The sequence below is a fragment of the Castanea sativa genome, chromosome 1 (assembly GCF_040712315.1).
Source record: "Castanea sativa cultivar Marrone di Chiusa Pesio chromosome 1, ASM4071231v1".
Taxonomy (NCBI): domain Eukaryota; kingdom Viridiplantae; phylum Streptophyta; class Magnoliopsida; order Fagales; family Fagaceae; genus Castanea; species Castanea sativa.
In genome coordinates this window covers 71,614,203-71,637,615 of record NC_134013.1, presented here as the reverse complement: position 1 = coordinate 71,637,615, position 23,413 = coordinate 71,614,203, and the positions used below count along the sequence as shown (strand labels likewise).

Sequence of the window (23,413 nt, the reverse complement as noted above, 5' to 3'; positions counted from 1 at the left end):
TTCTCTTATATCACTTTATTTTATTTTATTTTTATGTGACTGTTTGGACGGATCATGCATATGTCACTTGCAAATGTAGAGGGAAGTGAACCTCCAAAAACTTCTTTTTCACTATTATTTGTCTTTCAAAATATCTTCTTGCCTCTAATTTCCAATGGCGTGAGGTTCACTCACAGATAGTCCTTATAAACAAACAAAAGAGGTCAGTCTCATAAGAAAATATACTCATACTCAAACACAACAAAAACCATGCTAAAAGATTGGTTCCAAATTCCAATGTCAAGAAAGAACGTCTCCAACCACACATCCACCACTTTGAGATGTGTAGTTAATATGCCTCCAAACAAGTCTATAAGGGAAGCATAAGGTGTGGAAATGTATATAAAATAAGTTGTGTACTAAGAGGTTGCATTCTTTTGTCATGAAAAATAATTTTAAGGAAAAAGGGAAAAGGGACTTGGTAGCGGATTCTTTGGATGGGTCCAAGGTGACAGAGCTTACTGTGAGTAGTGTGTAATTAAAATTGTATTGGTAATAATTCCATGTAAAAATGATACTAGTCCAATACAAATTACTACCTAAACAAGTTTATATTAATAAAAAACCTTAATAAGTTATATAAAACATTATGAAAATTTTTGTATCTCTTATATCACATTTTATTTTATTTTATTTTATCTAAAACCAAGTCCAATATAAAACTAAAAGTGACTGTTTAGATGGATTATGCGTATGTCACTTGCAAATGTGGTTGGAAATGAACCTCTAAAAACGTCTCTTTCACTGTTATTTGTCTTTCAAAATATCTTCTTGCCTCTAATATCCAGTGGCGTGGGGTTCGCTCGCAGATAGTCCTTACAAACTAATAAAAGAGGTCAGTCTCATAAGAAAATGTTTTTCTCTTCTAATCTTTAGCTACTATTCCATTCTTATCTGATAAATTCAATAGAATTTCAAACTATGGCAACTACTCTATAATGATTACTCTTTACTACTAAATCCAGACATTAATTATTTTTTTGTGTAGACTGGGTTCGAACCCTAAATCTTTTATTTGAAGAGCCTTTTTTTTTTTTTTTCCTTTTAGGAGGTCAAGGCAACCTTAAGGTTTTATTTATTTATTTATTTATAATTCTACTAGTATAATATTGATGGCGAGGTTCGTTGATTTATCTAAAAGGATTTTTTTTTTTGGTAAACATATCTAAAAGGATTGTGACAATGCTAAAGTCCATAATTTATCTATACCATGAAATAATGGCAAGAAATAGAGAATTTACAATTTACAATTAGAAGGTTAGGTCACTTAGTAACAGATTTTTCCAATCTACTTAAAAGAATATTTTGTGTGACTGAAACAAGTAAATAAACAATAGGAATTTTCCATTAAAGCAAAAGACAATTTAACCAGATAATTCTTGCCAATAACAAAAGAGAAAGATGACTCACACTATATGGATTGAAACTTATCTATTGTATTCGTTATTCTTTATAAAGAGAATTACATTTTTATACAGCAAAAGAAAAATGAATGAAAACAAGCTAGTAAATAAAAACTAAAGAAAAAAATAATCAATTTATACATGGGTGTTATGATCGAAGATATAAATAAGGGAAGAGAGAAACAATAGCCGTCCTCACATTTTATATAAAGTAACTTCTATTTTTTGTCATGTGACATAGACTAGCACATTGCTTCTAGCAAAAGTCCACAATACTTCTCACATGCCTTTCTTATCCCTTCGTTAAGATTGAAAGGATGAAAATATGTCAGCACCAAATCAGATTCTCATTTAAAGAACCATGCCTTTCCTATCCCTTCGTTAAGTGGTAATAATTATTAATACCAATTGGAGAACGATAATATACGTATACACAAACAACAAAATCCATGCCAAAAGATTGGTTCCAATGTCAAGAAAGAATATCTCCAACCACACATCCACCACTTTGAGATGTGTAGTCGATAAGCCTCCAAACAAGTCTATAAGGGAAATACAAGGTAAACATATGGGGTAGTATGCCAACTGCAAATGGCACTTCACCTATGAACATTTGTCACCCTTGTATGTAAATGATAAGACTAAACCATTTTGCAATGAGACTTAAAGTAAGAAAGCTACAATTTAAATGGTAGAAACCAACAATATCCTTCAACCATTAACATAATTACACACCACCTCCTCAATGATGTGTTATCAAAGAGGACAAATTTAAAACATAAGCATTATAAAAGGTTTTGCTATAAGCAGGAGTAAAATACAAATCTAGCAAAACACGCATCAAGTTAACCCATCAAAGTTATATTAGTGTACACTTCGTAGGTATAAAATCACAAGCCAAGCTCATATTTGTTGATATGGAGTTCGTAGGCAAAATCCCAAGCCAAGCTTATATTTGTCTTCAACTCTTGAGAGACTGAGCTTGAAGAAGACCCTCTCGGATCTGTGAAGCAACGTCTCTGACTGCTCCTGGCCCATGTGGGATGAACACAGATGAGGACTTTGAGGATGCCCCGATCTCCTTCATTGTGTCAAAGTATTGGGTAACCAGCACCATGTCCATGACATCCTTGGCAGTTGTTCCAGGCACATTCTCAGAGAAGGCAAGTACACTGTCCCTCAGCCCATCAACAATGGCCTGGCGCTGGCGAGCTATACCAAGCCCTGACAAGTACTTTGATTCTGCTTCTCCCTCAGCTTTCTTGATCTGCAAGATTTTGTCTGCCTCTGCCTTGTCATTTGCTGCCACCCTCATTCTAGCAGCTGTTGTAACAATAGCAAAATGCATTACACAAGGATTAAGCTACTACCATAATTAAACACAAGGATCTATAACCAAAAAAGAAAAGAAAAAAAGAGAGAGAATTCCAAATTATTTGGAATCCAAGAGTATTTTATCATGGGTAACACTTAAGTATAATTCCTTGAGTATTGTACTTCAGGTTTTGCAATTTAACACTTTTCCTTGGAGAAAGATGACAACTTTGTGATGCATTAGTCAATACATTCACATGGTTGTATTTAATTGGGAAATTTAAGGTACAATACCTAAGGAACTCTAAGTTTTCTCCTTCTATCATTAGAAAGCAACTTAACAATTTTCCAAAATACTATACATGATCAAATTATAAAGCAAACTACCTTAGTCAAGGGTGTTTTCAGTGATAAAAATGAACTTCAAGGGTGATATTATAAAGTAATAATGGAAAAAAAAAATTTGCAAGCAAACATGCCAGTGTGAGAATGCACCTGTCATACATATCCATGCTTGTAATCGTGGAAAAACAAAAAAGTCCAAGAAAGGAGATGTATAGAAATACAATAACTTTTATCCTTTATAGTGGTGCAAGTAATTGAAACATATGTTACCTGCATTTATCTCATTCATTGCTCTTTTCACATGGGGATCAGGCTCAATATCCACAATTAGTGTTTGGACGATTTCATACCCATAAGTGGACATGGCCTGTAAAGTATAAAAGAAAGCTGTTGTGAGTTCTGAAAACATCTTAGCCACAACAATCCAATCCCTCTATTTTAAGAATAGAAGATTAACTTACCTTTTCCAGCTCGTCTTCCACAGCTTTTGCTATGTCATTCTTCTGCTCAAAGACAGCATCCAAGTTCAATTTTGGCACACTTGCCCTGATAACTGAAGAAATAAAACATATTAGCTGTGCAAGTGAAAATGAAAGTACTGAAGCACTAGAGAGTCTTACGGACCATCAAACACATAGGATTGGATCTGCTCCCTGGTATTGGTGAGCCTATAGAAAGCATCAGATGCTTTGTCAGCCACAGCACGATATTGAATAGATGCAACCACAGTGACAAAGACATTGTCCTGAAAAGTAAACATAATTGCCCAACTGATCACAATGAACTAGATTAAATTACTCAAAATTAAAATAATGTACATATTATATGTCCCCTTTTCTAGAAGTTACAAACTTTTATTGAAAATGAAGAATAAGATGAGAGAGAGACATCAACTAAATTCCCATTTGGACAAAATAGTTCCGAATTTGGACAAAAACTATTACTTCCCATTTCGTATTTTTCAATTTCACAGTCCCGTATAGAAGATGAAACTTAGATTTGATCAAAGGCTATAAAGAACAAAATATACAACTGACAACATGTATGGGATTCAAATCACATCATTTAGGAAATTGAAAGTAAAGAAGATGAACACCTTCGTTTTTGTTTCACATCGAACATCAAGTTGTTGCACACGCAATGAGAGTCCACCAGCCACCTGGTATCCAAGACACCAAGGCAGGCAGTGACATCCTGGCTCCAGCACTTCATCGAACTTTCCAAAATGTTCCCTGATAATCACATTTGATTGGTCCACCTGAAGACAACCGAATGCTTGACCCATACTTAAATTCTGCAAGTAAGATTAATGGAAAAAGTTAAAATTCATAAACCAAAAGAACACTAATCCAATCTCACACTCTTTGACCATAGAAGTAATCAACAAAACTTTTCTAACTTTCTGGGATGTCGAAAACCTAATCTTATCTCATATTTACTTAAGTCTTAGCTTCAGATGAAATTTTTAGTTATACTCTTCCTTCAAATTAGATAAGGAATGCATAGTCTGTTGGCTATCATAACAATGGGTACAAAGAAACTAATCAGATTCCACCAACTAGATGACAACTTTAACAATGGGTACAAAGAAATATTTATTTATACTTTTCCTTTTCACCTTTTTCTTTTTGGGTAAAAAAAAGCACTCTTCAGGCTTTAAGCATCTGATTGATTAAAGGAAAGAGAAAAGGAAGTAACCAAAACTTGAAACGTAAGCAACCAATATCTAATTGGCTTTAAAAAGTTTACTATTCTCAATAATTGAATACAAAACAACAACACATACTATAAAACTCAAAATTTTATTTTCTTATCTTTTCTATACCACTGTTTTCTCAGCAACCAAACAGTTAGTGTACTAACATCTACAAAATCAAATCAAAACTTTATTTCTTAAATAGCAAAGAAAAACGCCACTCACTTTCAGTACCTTAACACAACTATAACTCTAAAGAGACTTTTAAAATTTTCATTCTCTGAAAACAAATAGCAAAAGTTCACATAAGACCTCGGTTCAGCTTTCATTTCTTTTCCTCTCCTTTCTCAGCCACCAAACAATAAATACACACAAAAAATGAACTACTTCAGTTTAGTTTCAGGTTAAATACACCTATTTCCTCTGATTTCAAACTAAAAAACTCCATTATTCAAACCCTAAAACTTTGTTTGGCACCGAAGAAAGTGTAGGAAAACAATAAATAACCAAATCCAAGCCTATCACAACCTCAAGCATACATAATAATAACAACTTCCTATCCAAAAAACACAAAACACACACAAAAACAAAACAGGAAACTCCTACTCAGTTTCGTTTATTTTTCTCTCCCTCTTCTTTTCTCACTAACCAAACAGAAACCAATTACACATGCTCATAATAGTAATAATAATAATAATAGAAGCAAAAAATGAAGTGACTATTCTGAGTTTTCTCTAAGATTATCCTAAAATTTTCTCAGCCACCAAACACGAAAAAGAAACAAAATTGAAGAGAAGCCAAGTGTCAACGTACGAACATACCTTGCAGCGAAAACGACAAAAGGAAAATCACAGAGAGAGATAACCAAAATAAATTTAAAAAGTAACAGAGCAATGAAATTTGACGACATTTTTTCCTTTTCAAATATTTTCTCAGCAACCAAACACGAAAATGAAATAGAATTGAAGAGAGAGACATATATATACCTTAAAGAGAAAACAGGAAAGGAACAATGAAGATGACACAGAGAGATATATATATATATATTCACAAGAGCTGTGAATTTTGATGTGTCACTCTCAATTTTTACGATTCTCAATTCTGGATATATATATATATATAGGAGCTGAGCTCACACAGAGATAGACACAGAGAGAGAGAGAATTGAAAAACCGTTCTCTGTTTTCTTCTCTCGCTTTCGTTCGTTTTCACTCGGGGGGTTCATCCTATTTTGGGTTAATATTTGTTTCGGTAGGGACCACCACTTTGAGAAGTGGTAATTTCTTTTGTTTATTTGTTTTGTTTTTGGTTTTTCACTATTGGTGATAGTTAAACACCGTGTGTACTGGACACATGAACCACGGAACACGTTTTCATTACACTATTATTTTAACTACAATTGTGTTTTTACTTATAATTTGAAGTAAACTTAAGTGATTATGTAACAAGAATTAGCTTGTTTTCTTTTTAATTTTGGGTTCTTACCGCTATGTTTACGCGTAAATTAATTTTAGTAATTCTTAGTTAAAGTTCTTACATTCTTAAAAATAGTTTGGAATTTGGGGTGGGGGGGGGGGGGGTTGTGTATAGCTTGGTAAAGAAAATTAAATGAATTTTTTGTTTTTCTAGGTGAAAATAAAAATAACAATGTTTTTAATGTGACATATTAGCCTTCTAAATTATGGTTCCTTTACAATACTTTTTAAGTTATGGTATGTCACACGGTTATGATGATGTTGGACTTCATAAAAATTTTATGTTATAAAGTACTATTACTTTCTTTCTTTTTTTCAATCGTATATATATTGAGTTTTCTCTAAATTAATTTGAATATTTTTTAGGTGATCTGATTTAGAGGAATATTCTTCAAACTTTTTTATCAAATCATTTTTTAGGTGTATTTTAAGTTTTTAACCATTTTATTTTTTAATTTAAAGAAATGTTATGTCCACAACATTTTCACAACATCTTCATAACAAATTCTAGATGATAAATTATTATGGGCTGTTACTTGTGGGTAAGAAAGTAATTAAAGTGGTGGATTCAAATTAAAAACTTGTAACAATCTACCATCTAAGATTTGTTTTGAATCTATTGTAAAAATGCTATGGACATATCACTTTTCTTTAATTTTTGTAAATTACCGTATATAAGGTCATTATAAGCACATATATGAACAATAATTTGAATTACTATATAATGGATTAATTTTTTTTTTTTAAATCAGTTTTCTAAAAATTATGTGATTAAGATATTTGGGTTTTTTCCTCTTTAATAAAAATATTTGGATAAGCGGAGGATGCATATATTTGATACATTATATAATCATTGCTTTTAAAGAGGCTTATTTGTATTTGTGTTTGTGTTTGTGCGTGTCCATGTTAACAAGTGTGTTCGAACTTCATTAAGCATTTGATTATTATCTTGGTTGTGTATAGTCTCTGTAAGTGCACAATTGCACCTGGCCCCAAGAACAGTTATGGGCTCAGGCCCAATGAGCCTTAAACAATATGAATTTGTAGAGTGTGGGCTTGAAACCCAGGTTAAAAGTGTGTGAGGATTAAATGACAAACTAAAGATTGCAAATACTCGGAAACAACAAGGAATATAGTAAATCAGCTTTCTCGGACGTAAGCCGAGAGTTGTTCTTATATTATCTCTCTCTTTGTTTCTTTTCCTTTTAGGTTACAAAAAGTCCGTCCCCCCTTTTGTGTTCTAGGCCGCCCCTTAAATTTGATACTTCGTACACGTGTTGTCCCATCTCCCCTTAACCTAGATATTTCTTTTCTCGGTGCCTTTGAATAGTAACCGAAGTTTCCTTCCATCGTTCGTGTGTCACTTCCCATTAATGCGGCCAGGGTGGTAGGTGCAGGGTCTTTAATGCGGATGTGGCAGCCTTTATCCTTGGTATTTCTCTAGCATCGATGCTTCCAGGACATTCAAGGGTTCACCCCCTTTTATCATTGGTCCTCATCGTGTCATTCCCTAACCTTTACAATGAAGTCCCGGAATCTCAGATGTCCGTCCGAGGGGAAAAATCATCCTCGGCTATACCCTCAGATCCTCGGAGAATGGGCCGACCCGTAGTACTACCAAGTTCTAAACCCAGGAGCAGGTCCGCCTTCCTTAGCATGGCCCAGAGGCCCATATACCCATCAGGATCTTTTTACTCCCCACAATAGTCCCTCAAAACTCTAATTTTCAACGTCCGAGGAGAAAAATAGGGTTTTGATCTGACAATAACTTATTCCACACACCTTGTGAGTTACGGCACGTGTGGAAATCGTTTCGCGTCCCAGAAGATGCCACTTGGCTGTTTTATTTTCAAAAACGCGCGCATTTATTACTGTAAGTTACATTTTGTCTCCCACGTTCAACGGTGAGATGGGCATCGAACGGTCCTCGTTACTCCACGAAACTTTAGGCAGGACAAATATAATTTCGAGGCCGCCTCTTCGCACGTCGTGACGCTTCAGGAACCTGCGCCTTCACTTAATTCCTCAGGGGCTAATCCCATCAAAACATCAACCATCATACCTTACCTGCAGAAAACCGTGGAAATTTGCACACCTTCAACCTTGTAAGTTCTTGCTCTTTCTATTCTTAACCTTTTCTCCTCGGCCTTCGTCCTCGGCTGTCACTACAAACATTCTCCCCCTTAGAGTTTAATCTCTCGTTCCTCTGTAATGGGAAGATTCAAGTGTCTAGTTGATACCGCTGCTGGGATGGAAGGCTTTAGGGCCAAGTATCGCATTCCCAGCGACGTAGGGTTAAAATATTGCCCGGCAGAAGCCGTGGCCGGTTCTAGGAAAGAGGGAGAGGTTATCATCCCAATGATAGCCTTTATAGAAGGTGGGATGACCCTCCCAATGAGACCCATAACTAGGGAGTACCTTCGCAACCACCGGTTGTGTCCCGATCAGTACCTCCCAAACGTTTTTAGAGTTTTGGGTAGTGTAGATGCTCTAAACGAGCAGATGGGTTTAAACCTCACCTGGCACGACGTCGTCTTTCTGTACGAGTCCCATAAACTTTCTAAGGTAGGTTATTACATTAAGTCTCGGTCCAGTACCGTTAGGCTGATCTCACTCTCCGCCCAAATCCAACAAAGGCATGAAGGACGACTACTTGATCGTGTCCGGAACCGGCACGACGGCCTCCATCGCCCGATTGTGCAGGGGGAGATCCAGGTGCGACACCTTAGGATTAACCTCCCCACCTCGCAACTTCCTTGACACTCACAAACATGCACACTAATATGTGTTTATATTTGTTTAACTTTGTCACTTGTTATGTGAATCTGACCATGTTGTTCACTTCTTTCTTCACAGATAAGCAGCACGTGCGTCCACGCTTGAGCCACTGCAGCGTTTTCGATCTAAACCGAGTGCTTCGCTCCGAGGTGTTTGTCAGCGAGGACCTACAACTTAGAGCCGCCCATCTGATTTTAGGATACGATCCCATCTCCTCGGACTTCCAAGAAATAGAAAACGCCATAATCGCGGGTGACCGGAGGCGAAGAAAGATAAACGTAGCCCGGCCCAACTTTTTGGACGACCACGATCTCCCTGACGCCCCTGACACCGTTTTATACAACCAAGCCATAGCGGCAAATCCCCTCGCCGTGCATTCCCAGGCAACTATCGTTCCGGAGGAACAGGTGTCTTCTTCTCATACAATAGACGAAGAGATAGATCAATTCCAATTCGAAGACACCGAACGACCTCGAGGGAATCAGTTCGTTGTGCTTTCAGACGAGGAGGAAGAAGCTACCGAGGCCTCCGGAATTGTAGGGTTTGTAGTTGCCCAACCGGAAGACGAAGCCGAGGAAGACATGGATAGGATGCAAGATCTCTTAGTCAAGAGAGGTGCGAGGGTCGCCGAGAAAAAGACGGGTAGGTCCAAAGTTCTTCAAACTTTGCCACCTCCTCCTCCTCCAGCTGAGCCAAAACTTCCCGCCGAGGATCCCAAAAAGAAGAGAAAGGGGGATACCGAAGGGACGATCAATAAGGACCCCAAGAAACTACGACAACAACTCCCACCGGTTCAGCCAGAAAGCCGGACAAAGGCAAGGGTGGGCCCGCCGCCAGTTGAAAGCGGGGAAATCAGGGATGAGGCGAAGTGCGGCCGAGCACCGACCACCCGGTCCCCGAGGCCTAAGACCGGACGGCGCACCCATCTCCTGCCAGTCCAGTATAAGGGCGGTTCAACAAGGCCATGCCCACCACCTGGCCGAAGTGTTGGAACGCCCTCTCCTGCTGCCCAAGGACATGGAGACCTTGGAAAAAATGAGCCAGCCACAACTATTCCTCTCACTAAAAAGAGACTTAGCGCTAGTAAGTTTTTCCCTTTTTAGGAAGATTCCACTTCTAACAATATTTATAAGTTTTTTTTTTTTTTTTTTTACTATTCCTGACTCCATCATACTTTGTTACAGGCCATTCAGGAGGTCTTTGTAGCCGAGAAGTTTATAGAAGAAACTCGGAAGAAGGCCAGAACTGAGCTTGAAATCAGGCTGGAGACTGAGAATTCCTTGGGCACTGCCCTTGCTGAGAATGAGAAGTTGACCTCAGAGGTGGCTGATCTAAAGAGGGAGAGGAATGGGGCCGAGGCGAATTTGAAGACCATGAAGACCCAGATAGAAGGGCAGCGCAAACTCCTTCGCGAAAGAGATGAAGAGCTCTCCCAAGCCCAAAGGGAGTGCTCGGATCTGAAAAAGGAACTTGCATTGATGAAGGAAGAAGCCAGCTCATTCCAACGCTCTTTAGAGGCTGCCAAGCAGACGAGCTACGAGGAAGGGGTAGCAACAACCGAGGAGCAACTGACAGAGGCCTTCGCGGCTTTGTGCCGGGAGTATTGTCAAAAAGTCTGGGGGGAAGCCCTAAACATAGCTGGGGTTCCTCTATCCTCGGATTTGAGGAAATCCGAGAATGTTTGGCTTCCCTTGGAGATACAGGAGATCGAAGAGGCTCCTGCTACTACTCCTACCCCTGAGCCAACTCTCCCTGCTCTGCCTCTTATGGTCCCACAGCAAATTCCTGATCCTACAGAACCTTCAGGTTCCAACAAAGAGAAGGAAGGAGGAGGGGATGCAGAGAAGGACTTGAGCCAGACAGTGGAACCCAACGTCCTTCCAACGAAGACAGCAGATAAAGGAAAGCAAGTCTTGACTCCTTTTGAGCTTGGAGTTTTAGAAAGACCGAGGGAAGGACCTCTCAAGAAGACCCCCTCCAAAAGCTTAGGACCCATCTTTAGGACTTCTCTTTTTCCATATTTGAATTATATGTAATATATATTTGAATGATTAATGAAGAACAATTTCATTTGCTTTTCACTTGGGTTGTATCTGTCTTTACTTTATTCTTTTTGTACTTATTACAGAAGTTTCCCATTAATACATAGCAAAAGTTTCTCAGAGTAAATAAATCTAACTCCAAGGACTGCACAATCATAACTTCCACATAATCATGCGCATATTATTAAAGATTTAACAAAAGGTGGCATGGTTGATACATTTGAACAATGCCTCGATTAAAAAGAAGAGAAGACCTCATATAACGATTAAACCCTTGTAATGCATAGCACCGTTTCTAGTAGGATGTAAGGTCCGAGGATCATTCCTTACACAAACTTGCTTAACACTTAAAGATATAAAGTTTAAGATCCGAGTTAATAAACAGTAACACATTAACACCCAGACATAATATGGAGTTAACTTTGATCAAAATCGTGGTCCGAAGATAAGACTTAACCAATTTTCCGTTTGATTCTTAAAAATTATAACTTCAAATGTAAAATTTCCCAAAGCAGGAGGTCCGAGAACCCGGCATAACTAAGGTTCTGTTTAACAAATGACAACACATCAATTTCCACAAGGTTGGTGGTCCGAGGACTACACTTAACCAAGTTTCTATTTGATTCTTAAAAATGATAACTTCAAATGTTAATTTTCCCAAAGCAGGAGGTCCGAAGACCCGGCATAACTAAGGTTCTGTTTAACAAATGACCAGACATCAATTTTCACAAGGTTGGTGGTCCGAGGACTACACTTAACCAAGTTTTTGTTTGATTCTTAAAAAATGATAACTTCAAATGTTAATTTTCCCAAAGCAGGAGGTCCGAAGACCCGGCATAACTAAGGTTCTGTTTAACAAATGACCAGACATCAATTTCCACAAGGTTGGTGGTCCGAGGACTACACTTAACCAAGTTTTTGTTTGATTCTTAAAAATGATAACTTCAAATGTTAATTTTCCCAAAGCAGGAGGTCCGAAGACCTGGCATAACTAAGGTTCTGTTTAACAAATGACAAGACATCAATTTCCACAAGGTTTGTGGTCCGAGGACTGCACTTGACCAAGTTTCTGTTTGATTCTTAAAAATGATAACTTCAAATGTTAATTTTCCCAAAGCAGGAGGTCCGAAAACCCGGCATAACTAAGGTTCTGTTTAACAAATGACCATACATCAATTTCCACAAGGTTGGTGGTCCGAGGACTACACTTAACCAAGTTTCTGTTTGATTCTTAAAAATGATAACTTCAAATGTTAATTTTCCCAAAGCAGGAGGTCCGAAGACCCGGCATAACTAAGGTTCTGTTTAACAAATGACCAGACATCAATTTCCACAAGGTTGGTGGTCCGAGGACTACACTTAACCAAGTTTCTGTTTGATTCTTAAAGATGATAACTTCAAATGTTAATTTTTTCAAAGCAGGAGGTCCGAAGACCCGGTATAACTAAGGTTCTGTTTAACAAATGACAAGACATCAATTTCCACAAGGTTTGTGGTCCGAGGACTGCACTTGACCAAGTTTCTGTTTGATTCTTAAAAATGATAACTTCAAATGTTAATTTTTCCAAAGCAGGAGGTCCGAAGACCCGGCATAACTAAGGTTCTGTTTAACAAATGACCAGACATCAATTTCCACAAGGTTGGTGGTCCGAGGACTACACTTAACCAAGTTTCTGTTTGATTATTAAAAATGATAACTTCAAATGTTAATTTTCCCAAAGCAGGAGGTCCGAAGACCCGGCATAACTAAGGTTCTGTTTAACAAATGACCAGACATCAATTTCCACAAGGTTGGTGGTCCGAGGACTACACTTAACCAAGTTTCTGTTTGATTCTTAAAAATGATAATTTCAAACGACAGAGCCACTCATGACTTTGGAATGTCAACTAACAAAAGCACATTTCATTAATAGTAATACCTTCTAAGATTATTTACATTCCATGGACGTGGTACAATTCTTTCGTCTAGGTCAACTAACCTATACGACCCTATGCCGGCTACTGAAACAATGCGATAGGGGCCTTCCCAGTTGGGTCTCAACTTACCCCAAGCTGGGTTCTTAGAAGTGCCTACAACTTTCCTTAGTACAAGATCACCTAGCGCGAGTGGTCTTAGTTTCACGTGGGCATCATACCCTCGTTTTAGCTTCTGTTGATAATAAGCCATTTGGACCATAGCTGCCTCACGCCGTTCCTCAAGTAAATCAAGATCCTTTTCTAGGAGTCCTTTATTATTCTCTGGGCTAAAAGAACTCGTCTTTAGGGTAGGAAAACCAGATTCCAGTGGTATCACCGCCTCAGCTCCATAAGTCATTGAGAATGGCGTTTCTCCAGTGGACCTGCGCGGTGTGGTCCGATACGTCCACAGAACATGAGGGAGCTCTTCTACCCATCTACCTTTCGCATCGTCCAACCTCTTCTTAAGCCCGTTGACTATGACCTTGTTAACGGCCTCGGCTTGTCCATTTCCTTGAGGATAAACTAGGGTGGAATATCTATTTATGATACCCATGTCACCACAATACTTCCTAAAAGCCTTATTATCGAACTGGACACCATTGTCTGAGATGAGTGTGTGTGGTATTCCGAATCTAGTGACGATGTTTTTCCAGACGAACTTCTTGGAGTCAACATCTCTAATATTTGCCAAGGGCTCGGCCTCAACCCACTTGGTGAAATAGTCTATTCCCACGAGAAGCCATCTTTTGTTTCCAGCGGCCTTCGGAAATGGCCCTACAATGTCCAAGCCCCATTGTGCGAAAGGCCAAGGACTGGAGAGAGGGTTGAGAACCCCTCCAGGTTGGTGAATATTAGGGGCGAACCTCTGACATTGATCACATTTTCTGGCATAGTCTTGAGCCTCCCTCTGCATATTGGGCCACCAATAACCCCGAGTCGAGGGCTCATGGGCTAAGGACCTTCCCCCGAGTGTGGCTCCCACAAATTCCCTCATGCGGTTCCTCCGCAATGTGTCCGTTGATTCAGGGTGCACACACAACAAGTACGGTCCCCGAAAAGGATCGTTTGTATAGCTTCGGTCCTCGGACAACCGAAACGCGGCGCCTTTCGACGTATCTTTTCGCTTCAGCCCCCTGGGAAGGATGTCATTCTTAAGAAAGGATATGATCGAGTCCATCCAGCTAGGTCCAGGCCTTATTAGATGGATGCGGGGTGCGTCGGCAATGACAACAGAGGGTTTTAGTAAATCCTCAACGAGGATAACCCTAGGTAAACCTTGAGCCGAGGTAGTTGCCAGCGTGGCTAAGGAGTCTGCATGGGTGTTCCCACTCCGAGAGATATGGGTTAAGGCGAAGGAACCAAACTCAGTTTGCTGGCGTTTGATCTGGGCCAGATATTCCTGCATTCTGGGGTCTCTAGCCTCCATGGTCCCCATGACCTGGCCGACCACCAGTTGAGAGTCCGAGAAGACATGGACTTCCTTACCACCCATCTTACGTACCATTTGCATGCCTACCAAGACTGCTTCATACTCGGCCTCATTGTTAGTAGCTGAGAAGGCCAATCTTAAAGATTTTTCAAAGACAATTCCTTCAGGGGACATTAGAACGAGTCCAATACCAGACCCTCTCTGATTAGCAGCCCCATCCACATACACTTCCCAAATCGGAGACACCGCAACTGTGATTGCCTCAACTGATTTTTCACCCATGTGGGCCCCTTTCAGAGTTTCTTCCAGCAATGGCTCGAAGCTTCCGCCACCAGGTCGGCGAGGACCCTGCCCTTCACCGAGGTGCGAGGCTTGTATTTAACATCAAAATCCCCCAGATGGTCCCCCACTTTGCCACCCTTCCCGAGTAGTCCCGCGCTACGCAACACCGCCTTGAGGGGCAACCGAGTCGGAGAACACCACCGTGTGAGACGAAAATAATGGGGAAGCTTTCGCGTGGCATGAACCACGGCCGGGAGCGCTTTCTCTATAGGTTGATTCCGCACTTCGGCATCACCTAAAGACTTACTAACATAATATACCGGTCTTTGCACCCCGTCATCATCTCTTATCGGGACCAGTGCCGACCGCGTGGACGGCCAACGCGAGGGTAAGCAAACAAAATCTCATGTGCCTCCGTGACGAGACAGAATAGGTGGCCGAGAAAGATATTGCTTGAGCCGTTGAAAAGCTAACTCGCAGTCCTCCGTCCATTGAAACCCTTTCCACTTATTCAACAGTTGGAAGAAAGGGGCGACAGGCCAGCGACCGAGATATGAATCTATTCAAGGCAGCAATCATTCCCGTTAACTTCGGATTTCTTTGGGTTCCGAGGAGTACCGCAAGTCCCGAATAGCCTTGACCTGCACCGGATTTACCTCTATGCCTCTACGAGTAATCATATATCCCAAGAACTTTCCCGACCCCACGCCGAAAGAGCACTTCGAGGCATCGAGGCGCAACTTGTACTTTCTCGCATCCGAAAAGTGTCGGCCAAATCTTTCACGTGTGAGGATATTGCTTTGCTTTTCACCACCATATCGTCAACATATACCTCAATGGTTTTCCCCATTCGTCGTTCGAACATTACGGTCATCATTCTTTGATAGGTAGCCCCCAGCATTCTTTAAGCCGAATGGCATGACCTTATAATGATAATTCGTCGGTGTTATGAGCGGTTTCTCTGGTCCTCTAATGCTAAGGGAATCTGGTGGTAACCCTGGAAGGCGTCCAAAAACTCATCCGAGGATGTCCGACAGTGGCATCCACCGGTTGATCAATACGTGGCATCGGGAACGAATCTTTAGGACAGCCTTGTTCAAGATCGCTGAAGTCCACACATACCCTCCACGGACCATTCTACTATTTCACAACAACCGTATAGGCCAACCACTCGGGGGAGAAACCCACGTTGATAGCACCAGCCCTTTTAAGCTTAAGAACCTCTTCCTTCATTGGGCCTAATGTTCCATGGAGGATCGCCAAGGTGGCTGCCTTCTCGGAACGATAGCTGGATTGACATTTAAGCGATGACAAATGAAGCTCGGATCAACGCCTGGAGCTTCATAAGGATCCCACGCAAAAACATCAACATTGTCCTTCAAGAATTCTAACAATTCCATCTTCTCTTGGTGTGGCAAAAGTACACCGACTTGGAAGAACCTCTCTAGGTCATCGGCTATTGGAAACTTCTCCAACCCCTCACAATATGTCTCCTCCCCTGTCACCATCCCAGATGAACCGGGAGCAGTTAATTGCTATAATTCCTTAGTGATCAGGGCCGACGATTCGGCCTCCGTCTGATGCGGGACGAGGCCAGATATGCACCGCCCGGCCACCGATCGGCCGCCGAGGACCTCTTCAACACATTCCCCCGAGGGAAATTTAACTTTAACATGCAAGGTAGAGGACGGCTCCAAGAGCGTGCAGCCATGGCCTGGCAAGGATGGCGTATACGAAAGTACGTGTCAACCACAATAAAGTCCACCTCAACCGTTTTTGAGCCGCATTGAACGGGCAAACGAATTTGTCCCTTCGCACAACTAGCTCCCTTCAAAACTTATGAGCGGCGAATTATAAGGAGTAAGATCTTCCAACCTCAACCTTAACCCCTTGAATAGATCGGGGTACATGATATCCGCACCGCATTCGGTCTATCATCACCCTTCTCACATCATAGTTCCCTATTCCCGAGGGTGACCATAAAGCATCATCACGGGCCGAATTGTCCCTACCTTATCCTCCTCCTGAGAAACCTGGACGGGCAAGGTGCCCTTCAACCTCTTCGGCCTGCTACCCACATCCTCGCCCGAGGATGGGAAACCACCATCACTCTAGTGGGACCTGAGCCGTCCTACTGTGCGCAGCGAAGATAACATTAATTGTTCCTAATGCGAGTGCCGAGATGAATTGTTCCTCCGGTTGTTCGAAACAGTGTCGACCGCCCCGCCCATTAGGGTAGCACAAAGCGTTTCAGCCCCTCACCGACAAGCCGTTCCAGTGGTTCCCAGGGTCCGACAATTCTTAGTAGTGTGGCCCACATCCCGATGGTACCGACAAAGAGGTTTTGGTTTCTTTTCGCAGGGTCCCTGCCATCTTTCCCCTGGCCATCCGAAGAAGGGCTCTTTACGAACTTTCTCCGAATCGATGCACCGGTTCTCGGAACACGCATATTCTTGGAGGTGTCGCCGAGCATTGGGCCGAAGTAATCCCTCATCGGCTTGTTGTTGTGGTATCCGTCCGACCCGAAATCCCTTCTCTCCCCGCGGGATAACCTTCTCCTTTCCCTTCCCCCGCCGCTCGGTCTTCCTCTACCCTCTTGTACTCATCAATACGATCCATAAGGCGGCGTACGCCGGCGGATGGCTTTTTCGTCAAAGACTTTCGTAGGTCGTGGTCAGTAGGAAGACCCACCTTAAAGGTATTAAGCGCCACCTCATCAAAGTCACCATCTATCTCGTTAAACATCTCCCAGTATTGGTCGGAGTATGCTTTCAGTGTCTCCCCTTCCTTCATGGCCATGGATAGCAGAGAGTCCAATGGCCGAGGGACTCCGCTACACGTAATGAACCGCGAAGCGAATGCCTAGTTAGCTCCCCAAACGAGCCTACAGACCCCGATTTCCAGACCGTTAAACCATCTCATAGCCACAGTCCCAAGGAGGGAAAACCTTACACATCGAGTCTCATTGTGAGGTGCACCGCCATCCTCTGGTTGAAGTGACTCACGTGCTCCACCGGATCAGTCCGGCCATTATAGATGGTAAAGGTGGGCTAGGTGAACCTTCTGGGAAGCCTCCCCCTCTCAATCCTCCGTGAAAACGGAGATTTAGAGAGTTGGTGCAACGCCTTACTCATAGTATCGTTGCCTAAGCCCCTAGAACGAAGCTTCTTATGTCTGCGGGTTGGCTGGTCGCCCTCCTCACCGGAGGATGTTGCATTGGTGGGGGAGCGCGACCTTGAGCCGTAGCCAACTCCCCTATCCTTCTTCGAAGAAGAACTAGACGAGGACGGTGAAAACTTACGTTTAGTACGACGTAACTTTCTCTTCAAACGATTGATTTCCCTCTGCATGGATGTAGATCCCTCCTCATGGGTGGTGCTACCCCCGCTATGAGTATGGCTAGCGCCTGGGTATTCTGTATGGACACTCCCTTCACGATCCCTTCGACGTTCAAGACGTTCGAAATGATCCTCCGGTTGTGATCCCTGTGACTCTGCATGGTGAGAGTCTAGGCCTGCCATAATATCCCTACCTCTTCTAGACTAGATTTCCTACAGACGGCGCCAATTGTAAGTGCACAATTGCACCTGGCCCCAAGAACAGTTATGGGCTCAGGCCCAATGAGCCTTAAACAATATGAATTTGTAGAGTGTGGGCTTGAAACCCAGGTTAGAAGTGCGTGAGGCTTAAATGACAAACTAAAGATTGCAAATACTCGGAAACAACAAGGAATATAGTAAATCAGCTTTCTCGGACGTAAGCCGAGAGTTGTTCTTATATTATCTCTCTCTTTGTTTCTTTTCCTTTTAGGTTACAAAAAGTCCGTCCCCCCTTTTGTGTTCTAGGTTGCCCCTTAAATACTCCTCTTTTTGATACTTTGTACACGTGTTGTCCCATCTCCCCCTTAACCTAGATATTTCTTTTCTCAGTGCCTTTGAATAGTAACCAGAAGTTTCCCTTCCACTGTTCAGGTGTCACTTCCCCATTAATGCGGCCAGGGTGGTAGGTGCAGGGTCTTTAATGCGGATGTGGCAGCCTTTATCCTTGGTATTTCTCTAGCATCGATGCTTCCAGGACATTCAAGGGTTCACCCCCTTTTATCATTGGTCCTCATCGTGTCATTCCTTAACCTTTACAATGAAGTCCCGGAATCTCAGATGTCCGTCCGAGGGGAAAAATCATCCTCGGCTATACCCTCGGATCCTCGGAGAATGGGCCGACCCGTAGTACTACCAAGTTCTAAACCCAGGAGCAGGTCCGCCTTCCTTAGCATGGCCCAGAGGCCCATATACCCATCAGGATCTTTTTACTCCCCACAGTCTCCTATCCTAATTCCCAAGGCTTAGCTATATTTGGTACTACTTGGATGGGGTAAAAACTAAAAACAATAATGGTAATAAATAAAGTTTTTTTTTTTTTTTGGATAATCGAAAAATGGGTAGAGGGGGCGACCAACGTGACAATCCTACCTGAGCGTGACCATAGTAGCACCCTACCCGCTGAGTCTAGGCCCTGCTGGGGTGCAGGGGGACACGGTGAGCCATAACTTCCCAACCCCACGAGGGACACTAGTGATCCTAGGCTGCCAAGGTAGGTAACCCCATGCAAGTCCATATTCGGACTCGAACATGGGACCTCATCCTTGGCACATCTTTCTGCTTCACCTAACACCATCAGACCACACCCCTCGGTGGTGGTAATAAATAAGGGTTGCTTGTGGAGTGTGGACCAAGAAACATGAATGCTTTTTATAAAGAATGAGATGTGCACAGTTTCAACTTTCAATAATGACAAAAATTTTGATTGAATATATGAAATTTATACCATAATCTCTGTAACTTTTCTTTGTAATTTGTATCCTTATGGCTTATACTGTTATACACATCAATCAAACTTAACAGAAGATGCAATACCGTGGCTCATGATAGATGTTATTGTTGGGAAGTTTTCATCGCTGCTTATGGGTTGTGATAGTATGTTGAAAGATATATTTATGTATGGGTATATTTGGGGATCCAACCTTCACAAATTCATTTCAAATAGTTCCCGATCCATCATCCATCCAATCCAGTTATTCATGGTCACTTTCAAGTTTCAAGGCATCGTTGAGGAAGCTTATATTCTAAACTCAATGCATCATCAAATCTTTACCACTTTTTTAGAAAATTTCAACCTATATTGTCTATTCTTGATGATAATTATTTATCATCAAACTAAGACACCAATCAGTTTTTGGTGTAGACGGAGATTAAACCCCAAATCTCTTATACAACCATCAAAGACTTTATCAGTTGAGCTAACTGGAACCTACCATCAAATCTTTACCTTGAGTTTGAGGGGAACATCGAAGATATATTTATGGATGGTTTATTATATATATAGGCTCCAGTTAATAGGTGTCCTTAAGGCATTTATTAATAGACTATTATAGGAAGATTTTAATATTATTTTCATGAGAAATATAAAAAGTTATAAAAAAAAGTCAAATTTAATTTTCTTTTCTCATAATTTTTTTTAAAAAAAAAAAAATTCTTTAAACTAATACTCTTGTGGCATCCGTGAACTTTTTTCCATATAATATACTCTATTGGGGTTCTTTGTATCATGCTTGATCATTAGTAAAGATATACAGCCTCCAAGGGCTCCACGTATGAATGTAGGGTATTAAGTCGAATCATGTAATTCTCATGTACTTTTTTCCTTCTTGCTTCTGTCTTTTTCTCAGTCTGTACAATTCTTTCTTTATTTTCTTCTTTAATTATTTCAACCGTATGAATGGCGTTTGGTTAGAGGAATCACGTTCTTACTACTGCTTTTGCAGCTGATCTACACTAACTTTGACTATCTGAATAGATTTTCTAAATTTTTTTTCTTTAAATCTATATATATATATATATATATATATATATAGAAAAATTTTAGAAAAGCTTGTTTAACTTTTATGTTATCAAAATGAGTAATGCTAGAGATATAAACTTTTTTACAAAATATTTTACAAATTATTGATGTAGTGAGTGATTATTGGTAAATGAAAAAGAGATGTTAATAGTAGACCTAGATAAAAACCAATAAGAAATTAGTCATATCAACAATTTGTAAAAATGTTGTAAAATAGTTTGTGGCTGAAGCATTACTCTACAAATATATAACACATACCCGGACCATGGATGGCAATTTTGCTCCGCGCAACTTGACCCGCCCCTCCCCGCTTCACCTTGCATGGGTTTTCCCCACCCCGCAAAGGTGGTGGGATGAGGATGGAAATGAGTTTATACTTTTTAGCCCCACCCTATTCCGCGTTGATAAAAATTATAATTGTAAATTTTTCATACTCTAAAATCCTACTATTTAAACAAACATATCAATATTAGCTTATTTTATTCTGCTTAACATGACTCTCTACCTCTATTTTTTTATGTGTAATATTATGAGATTTTTGTTTTTTTTTTTTTTTGTAATATTGTCTTGTTAAACACTTAAATAATATTATTTAATTTTACTAAAAATTAGTTTGATTTGATGAAATATATTTAGCTGTAATTTCAACTATATTTTTAATTAATGATTCAGGTTTTAGTTGATCAAAGTCTAAAATGATATGACATAGTATACATTTTTATATCAATGAAAGTTACATCTTAACCATAGAATGGTCCATGTGTAAAATGAAACAAAAACATCTTAGAAGTGGAGGGTGATGATGAGAATTCATAGCAGAGTCCTTCCACCATTTTCACTTTGAGTAGAAAGATGGGCAATCACCATTAATTGGAACCCACATGTAATGTGTCCAATGAACAAGTATGTACTACATGTTGTGACATTGGCTGGAGAGTGATTGAAAATTCCATCAGAAATATTTGTGTTCTCAATATCATGTGACTAAAGAAAACTATATTTGTTATGAAAAAGGAGATCTGGCACTCTTATCTTTTGTAAAGACCAAGGGTCAAGACACCCAAATTAAATAGCTGTGATGGATACGCATCAACGCCCATCTCCTGTTCATCCAAAAAAAAAAAAAAACCCATCTCCTGCTGAAGTGTCAATAAATATGAGCTATACATGCCATAGTTTTAGCTTTTAAGATTGGCCTGATGCAGGAGAAAGAAAGTATTCAGTATCCGTCTTCCGTAATCTTCTTTTTTTTTTTTTTTTTTTTTGAGCAAACCGTCTTCCATAATCTATATATATATATATATATATATATATATATAGAGAGAGAATCTAATAATTATATTCTATAATTGAAGTCTAATTTTGCGTTAAATTATTTATTTTTGAGAGATTTTTATGTTTTAATTTTGGAGTCAAATGTGGAACCATATCATAATTATCAATCCAAGTGAGTTATTAAGTACAAAAATCAAAGAATCTAGAATTAATGAACATAAAAAAAATTTTAAAAATAAATAAAATGGATAATTTACATTTTCTACTTAATAATATTTTTACAAAACTTTTTAAAGAGTTAATAATAATATTTAAATTATATATGTAAGAATTATACTACGTATCCTAATATATATCTTTTAAGTATATCAATGTATATGTATGAGGTTACAAGTAGGCGTAGCAATTCGTGTTCGCAGGTCTGGTTCGTGTCATGTCGAGTTATGAGCATTTGGTTATATGGATTGACCCCAACCCGACCTGTTTAGTAAACGTGTCAAGAATTATCAACCCAAACACGGCTTGTTTATTAAACAGGTCAACCCGACCCGACATGTTTAACAAGTTTAATTAACAAGTCATGTAAAGATAAAAACAAATGACCTATTTAATAATCTATTTGTTTAATAGGTCATACCAAACCTATATAATTTTTATCAATTCTCATATATCTAAAATTAAAATACAATTACAACTATAAATATAATAATAAACATATAAAAACAACCATTAATTAAGCAATAATATCAAAATAACTAATAATTTTATAAGCTAAACGAGTCGAATAGGTCAGACAAGTTCGCATGTTGAACACGAACACGACCCATTTATTAAACTGGTTAATCGTGTCAACCCAAATATGACCCTAACTCATTTAGCCTCAACCCATCGCCTGTTTATAAACAGGTTAGTCGTGTCGAATTCGCAAGTTGTGTCAGATTTTGTCACCCCTAGTTACAAGCTAGTTGTTACAGAATTGTGGGTGACGCCTTGGTGTATTTGAGAGTCTAAGGCGAAAGTTGAATTGAGAATTGAGACATTTTATATATTTAAATATGACTTTTTTATTAAAAAAATAATATTACTTAAACTATATTATCTTGTTTTAGACAAAAAATTAGTAATTAACATGAACAATGGCAGAATTTTTTTTAGAAAGTCTATAGACATAAAAATATTTGACAAAACTTTTCACATCTATTGATGTGACAAATTAATAGTGGTAAATAAAAAAGTAATGTTAGCAGTGGACTTAGATGAGAACTAGTAAAAGTTTGCCAACTTAACTATTGTGAAATTTTTTGTGTTGTATTTTTTTTTTTAGAAGTGCTACATTCACAACATTTGCAAAAAAAATCTTCTTCTTTTTTTAAGAAACACACACACACATACATATATATAGGGGAAGGGGAATGAGATAAGGGAATACACTCACACACAAAAAAAAATCTTAGGAGCTAAATTGTTACTAGTTCTAA

At 39.7% G+C, this 23,413-nt stretch overlaps 1 protein-coding gene across 2 annotated transcripts; it reads right to left on the bottom strand.

The window, feature by feature from the left end:
* Positions 1–2,105: 2,105 nt before the first annotated feature.
* On the bottom strand, positions 2,106–6,011 carry LOC142619363 (hypersensitive-induced response protein 1-like). 2 transcript variants are annotated; one of them, XM_075792450.1, is made up of 6 exons: positions 5,784–6,011; positions 4,198–4,395; positions 3,726–3,846; positions 3,563–3,654; positions 3,372–3,468; positions 2,106–2,765 (listed from the first exon to the last, which is right to left on the bottom strand). In XM_075792450.1, the coding sequence occupies exons 2-6, from the start codon at positions 4,384–4,386 to the stop codon at positions 2,404–2,406; spliced, it is 861 nt and encodes a 286-aa protein (XP_075648565.1). In that variant the 5' UTR covers positions 4,387–4,395; positions 5,784–6,011; the 3' UTR covers positions 2,106–2,403. The 2 variants fall into 2 exon arrangements, with proteins under 2 accessions (XP_075648565.1, XP_075648571.1); XM_075792456.1 differs by lacking the exon at positions 5,784–6,011 and adding an exon at positions 5,619–5,642.
* Positions 6,012–23,413: the final 17,402 nt, after the last annotated feature.

Bases quoted from the DNA above. Each gene is read 5' to 3' on its own strand.
- LOC142619363 (XM_075792450.1), bottom strand. From the start codon at position 4,386: ATGGGTCAAGCATTCGGTTGTCTTCAGGTGGACCAATCAAATGTGATT. The intron at 3,655-3,725 runs GTCCGTAAGACT...TTATTTCTTCAG, and splicing joins CCAATCCTATGTGTTTGATG to TTATCAGGGCAAGTGTGCCA. The intron at 3,469-3,562 runs GTAAGTTAATCT...TATACTTTACAG, and splicing joins TGGAAGACGAGCTGGAAAAG to GCCATGTCCACTTATGGGTA.